Raw genomic sequence first — 8,823 nt, forward strand, 5'->3', positions numbered from 1 at the left:
GTGTTTCCAATCGAGCATAATATACCGGACGGAGCTGTAGAAGTTAGCAGCGGGTACCGTCGAGACTAGTTTATGGAGACTGGTTTTGGTTCTGAATGAACCAGTCAGTTGGTTCGGGTTAGTGACCCGGTTCAACAGGTTCGGATGGAGCCGGAGCACAGGGCTGTGCTCCGGAAGTTCCGGGTGCAGCTTTCCGACCAGTTGCTGATCAGCGACACCATCGTTCCGTTCCTGTACCAGGAGGGAGTTCTGACGGAGGCCCAGGTGGAGCAGGTGGAGGGTCAGCTGACCAACCGGCAAAAGAACCTGAAGCTGCTGGACCTCCTGCCGAACCGCGGCCCGCGGGCCTTCTGTGCCTTCCTGGAGGCTCTGCGGGACTTCGGCTGGATCCGGGACCGGCTGCTGCTGGAGCTGCAGAACTCAGCCGGAACCGGGCCGCCAGGGCCGAACTTAGCCGAAAACGGGCTTTCAGGTGGGAGTTAATGTGATGAACCAACGAGAAGCTGTTTTTGTTGTTGTTTCTAACTTAAAATGCTCCAGGTTCTGTACCTGCCCCGATTCTGCCCTGAGCCCGGCTTCATTGACTTTATGAAACTGAGAATAATATCAGGATAAACATTTTTAAATAATCTAAAATCAAAACAAATGACATGATTTTTATCAGTTTATGGTTCTGATAAGACGGAAGATGAAGTCGATCTTTTATAAATGTAGGTTCAATGGAGAACTGGGGGGGGCTCGTCGCCCAGGGCTGCATTGGTGAAGGAGCCGCCCCTGGTTTCCAGCAGCCAATCAGAACCTCTGCTGCCTTTGCAGCTGCAGCGGCGCTTTGGCTCTAACATGATCAAACATTTTGTTGGAAAATGTTTCCTTAGTTGGGGAAAAAAAATAACGAGATTGGAACCGCCCCTCACGGTTCTGCTGGGCCCGGTTCCGGTCCATTTCCATGTCTCTTTAAAAAAACCAACAGGAGCCAGAACCAAAGCTCAGAATGTTTTTATAAACTGGTTCTGAAGACAAAACCTCCCTGCCAGCATAACTAGGTGGGCCCCATATGGGACCCATATATCAGCCCTCCTTTCCCCCACATGGGTCCCACCTAGGCATGCTGGCTTAATTTGTTCAGAAAAAGTTTAAACTTAATTAATTTACATTTTTTAACATGATAACTTAATAAATTTCCTTTAATAACCTTAATTTGATTTGTAACAAATTAACTATTTTATAAGTTGAATCGCCAGTTTTATTTTCCTGAAACTTTTTAAAATTAAATTTAACATGAGAACTTGATTTATTGCTTTTATTTTTCTAACTGATGTGTTTATGACGTAAAGCTCTTTGACTTCCGTGTTGCTGAAAAGTTCTGTAATAAACTGGACCGGGCTCCATGTTTCCCAGGCGGCGCTGCGGTTACGGCCCGTTACCATGGCGACGGCTCCCGGATTCCGGACTCGGTTCTGCAGAGGGTTCCTTCGGACCGGGAGCTGTCCCGGTTGGCGCAGAGACTCGGTGCCGAGTGGGAGCCGGTTCTGTTGGACCTGGGCTTGTCCGCCGAAGCAGTGTACCGGTGCCGGTCCGACCACAGCCTGAACACCGGGGCGGCGGTTCTGAACGGCCTAGTTCTGTGGAGGCGGGCTGGCGGGAGGCGGGCCACGGTGGGACGGCTGCTGCGCAGCCTGGAGGCCGCGGACCTCCACCCGTCTGTCCTGGAGGAGGCCGTGCTGGCATGAGACTGGACCGGGTTCTGCTGGCCCAGACCAGGCCGGTCCATAACTAAGAGATGAACACTTTGTCCATGAACTGACTGAATAATGAAACCAAAGTCAGAACTTTTTGATTCTGGAACCAGGAAAAGAACCGGTTCCGTTTTATCTGGAATCCAAAAGCAGACAAAAAAGAAGACACTTAAAGTTTAATATCAATAAAAAATTATTTTTATCCTCAAAATTAGATTTATTATTTCAGTCATAAATGAACCATATCCGGAACTGGAGGAGAGTTCTGTATCCAGAGACGGAACGAGCTGCACCAGAACCACCGCCGGTTCTGGAACCTGCAGGGAAAAACTATCAGGATGTTTTTCTTCCTCCTCGTGTTTTCTCTCATTTTTCCCAGTTGTTCCTGGAACCCAGATTGGATTCTGGAAAACCCATTGGACTCCTTCAGGAACCGGAGCTCTGTGACTAAAAACAGAGCAGCACGTGGACCGGAAGAGCCTCCGCTTTCTGCGGGACTTGAGGTGGACTGGCGGTTCGGCCAAACCTTCTGGTTCTGATCGGGCGAAAACAGCTGAAAAGTTAATTTAAATCTGAATTTTCTGCAGAAAATAAACATTTACTATGAAAACAAAATATCAGTTTGTGTGAATCAGAAAAATGTTTTTTAATTTGACATTTCAGAAAAACGGACATTATTTTCAGAATTTGGAGATAATTTTTAGAAAATAAAACAAAAAACAGTTTTTAAATGTAAAAAGTTCAATGATTTAAAAAAATCTACGACAAAATGTTTTTGAAAGATTTTGAGTTTGAAGAAAATCTTTAGGATATAAGGATTTCAGAGAAACAGAGTCAGCAGGACATCCTGCTGGGCCCGCTGCCCTCGGTCTCAGCAGGTTCGGTTTGGTTGACGATGCGCAGTTAATGGTGCGCAGAGCCACTAATTCTGTTTCTACAGCGGCAGAAACAGAATAAAAGATACAACTGATACAAATGTATCATTTTACTTTATTTGATAACTGAAACAGTTCGGAACCAAACAGAGTAACTTTAATAAAACATTTTTAAATTTACTGGATCAGAAGGAACAACGTGGCTTGAATCTGCCAGAACAATCCCAGCAGGTTCCGGACTGGTTCTGGACTGGGAGCAGTGTGGTGTTCTCACCAGTAGGGAGCAGTGCAGACATGCAGAGATGGCTTTAACCTGTTGTTTCATGAATCTTTTAAAACATGTAACAGGAAAGATTAAAACATTAAGAGTGGACCGGGTCTCGTCAGAACCAGAACCGCATGTCTTTACCGCCTCACGTCCTTCTTGGACCGGCAGGCTCTGAAGAAGGTAGCTGCGGTCAGCTGGATCCGGATCATTCACGTCAAGCAGCGGTCCTTTTATCATTTCTCATTTCTCATGTGTTTGTGATTCTGATGTCTGAGTGGAACTCCTCCGCCCCCTGCTGGTGAGCCCACGCCCTGCAGCGGCTCATTTATTGAGGCGAGTCAAATCTTCAGGTGTTTTCAGCTTCACTCCGCCGCTTCGTGTCCAGGTGGATCAGACACTGTCCCTAAAAACACGGGCAGGTTGTTGGGCTCCGGAAGCTTCTGATTGGTTGGCTCTGCTCCTTTGTGTGACGTCATGAATGATGGACCTCCAGCCGTCGGGTCAGGTTCTGAGGTCCTGGATAAGAACTGAGAATGATCCAACACAAACACCTGAAACATTTCTGACCAATGGAGACATGCTTCAGGTTTTACAGCTTGAGCAACAGGTAGAAGTTTAACTTTATAAAGTTACCTAGTCTGAAATAAATAACTGAATGTTTAGTTTAACAAAAATAATTAATTCTAAAGTATTTATATTCCAAACTAAATATTTAGCCTGCTAACCAAATATTTAAGCTAACAGACTAGCATGCTACCTAAATATTTAGGTTCATAGCTAAATAATTACTTGGCAGACTAAATATTTAATTTATAGTTAAATATTTAGTTCGTAAAGTTTAATTCCCAAACTAAAAATGTGTCTTTATTTTCCAAAATAGATAGTTTGCTGACCAAACATTTATCTAACAAGCTAGCGTGCTAACTAAATACATAAGTTGGTAGATAAATATTTGGTTAGTAAAGTTTATTTTCCAGACTTAAATGTATGTTCCAGACAATATGTTCTTCCGAACTAAATATTCCGCTTGCTAGCCAAACATTTAGCTAACAAGCTAAATATTTTGTTAGCAGGCTAGCGTGCTTACTAAAGGTCGGTAACTATTTAGGTAACAAATAAGTATATAGCTTCCAAACTAAATATTTAGTTTTGAAGAGTTTCAAACTTTAATTTAGTCTGAAACGGTGACATTTGTGAATTAATGATGGACTTTTATTCCCCCCTGTGTCAGACTCCATAAAATAAAGTATTTGTGTTTATTTGGAACAAACGGCTCCTGATGTGCAGGATGTTTTAAAGTGTTTGAATTTCAGTTTACTGTAAAACTAATTCAACAGCTTCTCTGTGATTATTTCTCTCTGAACATTTTACAGTGCTGCGGACTTTTAATCGATTTGGTTCCGAACCAGATAACTAGGTCAGAACATGTTTCCCTGTCAGTGGTTCGTGTGTCTGATGAAGAGGAGGAGGAGGTGCGCGTCTCCGTGCAGCCTCCGGAGCTCTGCGCAGCGCAGGGCGGGGCGACGCCGCGCAGCAGCAGCTTCATCCCGGCTGACCGACACCGACCTCCTGCTCGTCTCCGGGCCGCGGCATGGACCCCGCAGCCCGGCCCGTTTTCCCTGGCTCCCAGCAGGTCCGGTTCGGCTAAAGATGCGCAATTAGAGGTGCGCAGCAGAAATCTCCCGCAGATCGAATCTGTGCAGAGCGTCGCGGAGCGTCGGCCGCTGCGGCAGAAACAGCGCCATTGTTTGGATGCGCAGCGGAACGGGAGGCTCCAGGCCGGGCTGAGAGCGCTCAGAGCCGGCAGCCAGCATGCTGCCTCCGCCGCTGCTCGCCGCCCTGCTGCTCGGCTCGGTCCAGGTGGGTCAAGGCCCGAACGGACCGCGCGGTTCGGGGGCTTTGTTCAGAACCGGCCTCACTGGAGGCGACGGGGCTGAATGAAACGTGCGTGTTGAGCGTGTGCGTGTTTCAGTGCGTGAGGTGAAGGGGGGTAGATGGTCCCGTGCGGGCAGCCAGCAGCTCGTTGTCCCGCAGAAAGTGGGTCAGTCGGCTGCAGCCTGACTGAGGAGGGATGTCTGTCAGCATCACTGAGGATCACACACACACACACACACACACACACACACACACACACACACACACACACAGAAACACAAAGACACACACACAGAGAAACAGAGACACACACACAGAGAGACACAGAGAAACAGACACACACACAGAGAGACACAGAGATACACACACACACACACACACAGAATCTCTCTGTCCGGCTCCAAGTTCTCCTGCTGCTGAGTGATGGTGAGACCAGAACTGGTTCTGGTTCTGATGGTGATCTGCAGACACCCTCCAGGCTCACTCTTATCTGACAGTCCGGTTTCATATTTCTGGTCCGGTATCAGAACCGTCTGAGTTGGGTCGGGTTGTCTGGCCCATCGAACCTCTTCCAGAACCGAACATGTCTGGACTTCCTGTAGCTCAGCTGGAGTCTGGATCTGGTTATGTTCGTGTCGGATCTGATTTGGTTCTGAGTGGTAAACATGAGGACGCTTCAGTTGTAGTAATGGGTGATCCGGCTCTTTGCCCAGGGTGTCAGAGTGCTGGGGGCGTGGAGGAGAACCGACCCGAAATGAACGGGTCTACTTAAGGACTGTAGGCACGCGGAGTCCAAACTATTTCAATGACACAGATTATGGTTGTCATAAATCTAAATCTATAAATGAAAGTTTGATTATTTTGGTCTCGATTGGAAAAAACTGCATCAACGTTTATTTAACAAACTCTTCCTGTTGGTTCATTACGCTGAACTTGGAGTATAAACCAACCTGATCTGGCCTGCTGGTTGCTAGGCAACACCTCTGGTCCCCCAGCAACCAGCACAGCGAGTCTCCATTCTGTCCAGCAGGGGGCGCAGCCAACAGCTGCTCTGCTGGAGGCCTAGTTCTGCTGCGGTTCTGGGCCTTCAGGAGGGTCTCTGGAGCAGAACCAACACGGAGCCGGACGGGTCCAACTGGTTCTGCTGCCGGGGTCAGCCTGGTTCTGTCGGGTTCTGCTCCTCTGTGTAGAACTGTGCTGAGATGCTCACAGATCGGGTCAGAACCGGGTTAACAGAGTTTATTCAGGGTGTTGGCAGGAAACATATCTCCCTGGTTCTGAATAGTGACCGGTTTCAGAACCGGGTCAGAGGAAATCAGCTGGGTTCTGGTGCATCCCATCAATTGGACCTATGCTGGAGAAGTCAGGAGAACTCCAGCTGGTGGTTCTGGTTCTGGTTCTGGAAGCTTCATGAAGAGTCGCATGAAGTCGGGTCCGGTGTGCCCGTTTGGACCTCCTGTCCTCCTGGTACCGGGTTCTTCCTCAGCCATTGTGTTTACATCACAATGTTGGCAGCTGCTGGGAGGGGCTGACCTTTGACCCGACCCCCCTCCAGCTGGGTCCATTCAGCCGAATGGGTGTGACCAATCAGAGAGCAGAACTGTTCTCCACTTTCTGTTCGCTGAACCCAAAGAATGGACCAACAGAAATGGTTCTGGACTGGTTCTGTTGGATCTGGTTGGCTCCTCCTTCTCAGATCAGAACTGGACCGGTCGATGGAAGAACGGTCAGCTTTCAGCTTCGGCTCCGTTGCCATGGTGACCCTGGAACCAGACATAATGACCCCTCCGACCCCCACCCGTCACCACTTCATCCCTGTTGCCATGGTAACGGCCAGCAGTCATGAACAGACGCGTTTCCTGCTGACCGGAACCAGAACTGGATCAGAACCGGCACATTACTGGTTCTGGGATGAGGAATCTGGGTTAGAGACAGAACCGGGTCAGAACCCGGGCCGGAGGCAGCAAGCAGATGTTGTTCAGGGAAACCAGCTGTGGTTATGTTGGGTCACATGCTGGTCCCAGTAAGACCAGTAAAACCCAGAGAGATCCAGGAAACTGGGTCAGAACCTGCAGAAATGTTTCATAAGTCATGTTAGAAGCAGCTCTGATCCGGTTCAGTATCTAAGGGTTCGAGTCCGGATGGTTTCAGCAGAATCGTCGGGTTTTCAGTTTGGGAATTAAAATGTTCAGGAGTCTGTTCAGAAAGAAGAATCTGTTCAGACAACTAGGTTTTGGGTGGAACCGGTCCCAGCAGGATCCGGTCGACAGTCCGGACATCCCAAGGTCAGAATGTTTTCACCGGCTGCTCAGAGGCAACCTGGCAGGAAGTAATCACCGCGACCGGACCGGACTGGACCGGGAGAGGCGATCCGACCGGACCGAGGTTTCTGATTCTTCTTCTCAGACCTGCTAGGATCCAACTGATGATCTGAAACATTGCAGACTGTTTGATGTTGACATAAAACTAATTTCATTTTTTACTGAATTTTTATAGGGACCTGTTCAGTGAATCAAATGTTTTCTGTTTGAGGAACCCTTTCCAGAAAGGAATCGGTTCGGAGTCAGAAAACGATCCAGTCAAAGAATTGTTGGGTAAAACCAGGAAAGACTTTCGGCCATTTTTAACCGTCACAGGAAGGAAAACTGGACAAACAAGAACCGGATCAGAAGTTTTAGGTGACAGTGTTTCACCTGCAGCGCTGCTTCAGAGTGGAGTTCCTCAGGGCTCGCTCCTGGTTACCGCTGTTTTGTAGTTTTATTTCTGAGACCTCCAGAAAGGCTGATGGGTCGTGAGGTTCCATCGTTTTTCTGCCTTCCTGTCTGAACCTGGTTGAACTTCCTGTCAGCTGATGACACGCGGCTGTGTTTTCCAGGTTTCCTCGGCGTTTCAGGTGTCCACCAATCAGGAGGGACTGATTGTGGCGGCGCTGGAGCGCGGCGACCTTCAGGACAACGTCACAGCGTATGCGGTGCAGATCTCAGGAGAACCTCGGCTGGTTCTGGTTCCGTTCATTAACACCAGCGAGCCGCTGCTGTTCAACGCGTCATTCCACGGCCTCTGCTACACGGTGGGGCTACTGGTCAACCTGGGACGGAGCTGGTCCCGACCCATGAAGAGCGTTCCCGTTCTCACAAGTAAGGAGCATTCCAGCTGCTCCTGTTTATGAAATATCACCACCTGATATACCAGACCTTCAGATATTATCAACATTACACTGTGTGTTGCTAGAAGTGGAGCGAAAACTTTTTACATTTACATTACATTACATTTTTTTTTTAATTCCTCAGAAAACATTTTATGTTTCCATCTTCCTGTTTCCGCAGAGCCACTTCCTGTCCGTGCCGCGTACATATCTGACTACAGAGAGGCTCCAGAAACCGGCGTTGTGTTCGACATTGACCCACCAGTCAGAACCGTGTTCAGCCGGGTCAACATCAGCTACACGGAGGGTCTGGAGCGCCGCTCCATGCTCTATAAAGGTGAGGAAAACTGAAACCTGATGAAACACCGTCTGCTTGGAAACATAAATACCAGGCTGTAGTTTCTCACCTGACCTGATGGTGGCAGTGTAATCCCCGCCAATAATATGACATGATAATCTCCTTAGAGTCCAAACAGTCGCTTCTGAGGAACTCCAGACATGAACTCAGACGCCGGTGTTTCCTGGAAGCCCAGTTCTTCCTCATCCAGTCGGTGGGAAAATGTTCCCACCGACTGGATGATCCCAGTTTCCCCTTCAGATTATTCCTGATTCCAGAGGAATGACAGGAATCAGGTGGGTTGAAGGTGAACCGCTTTCTCCAGGTCGTCTCTTCTGTTCGTCTCCAGATTTCTACAAAGGGAAGACGGTGTTCAAGCACTGGCTGCCAGGCGTGTGCTACCGGAACATCACCTTCCAGCTCATCTCCGAGGCGACGGCGCTGCAGACGGCGCTGACCAGCCACAGCGACGTCACACACAGCCCGCTGCACCACCGCACAGGTGAGCAACACTGGGTAGATATACCTGGAGAAAACCTGGAGAACACCTGGAAAACAAAACCTGGAAGTCTGGTCCTGGTTCTGGT

At 48.6% G+C, this 8,823-nt stretch overlaps 2 protein-coding genes across 2 annotated transcripts in view; both read left to right on the plus strand.

Annotated features, from left to right (window-relative positions):
• cradd (CARD and death domain containing adaptor protein) lies at positions 1–1,947 on the plus strand. The gene is made up of 2 exons (XM_015023073.1): positions 1–472; positions 1,399–1,947. The coding sequence occupies exons 1-2, from the start codon at positions 145–147 to the stop codon at positions 1,728–1,730; spliced, it is 660 nt and encodes a 219-aa protein (XP_014878559.1). The 5' UTR covers positions 1–144; the 3' UTR covers positions 1,731–1,947.
• A 2,427-nt stretch (positions 1,948–4,374) lies between these two features.
• Positions 4,375–8,823, plus strand: part of ptpro (protein tyrosine phosphatase receptor type O) — a 17,220-nt gene continuing 12,771 nt past the window's right edge. Inside the window, exons 1-4 of the mRNA XM_015023072.1 lie at positions 4,375–4,739; positions 7,630–7,891; positions 8,081–8,236; positions 8,586–8,738. Coding sequence (XP_014878558.1) covers positions 4,692–4,739; positions 7,630–7,891; positions 8,081–8,236; positions 8,586–8,738 — 619 coding nt within the window. The 5' untranslated portion in view covers positions 4,375–4,691. The remainder of the gene's footprint in view (positions 4,740–7,629; positions 7,892–8,080; positions 8,237–8,585; positions 8,739–8,823) is intronic.

The sequence above is a fragment of the Poecilia latipinna genome, unplaced genomic scaffold (assembly GCF_001443285.1).
Source record: "Poecilia latipinna isolate Pla-1442-1.1 unplaced genomic scaffold, P_latipinna-1.0 Scaffold3193, whole genome shotgun sequence".
NCBI classification, from domain to species: Eukaryota; Metazoa; Chordata; class Actinopteri; order Cyprinodontiformes; family Poeciliidae; genus Poecilia; species Poecilia latipinna.

What these genes read in the sequence shown, in the direction of transcription:
- cradd (XM_015023073.1), top strand. Translation starts at nt 145, where the DNA reads ATGGAGCCGGAGCACAGGGCTGTGCTCCGGAAGTTCCGGGTGCAGCTT. An exon ending in AGCCGAAAACGGGCTTTCAG is followed by an intron (nt 473 to 1,398) that starts GTGGGAGTTAAT and finishes CATGTTTCCCAG; the next exon opens with GCGGCGCTGCGGTTACGGCC.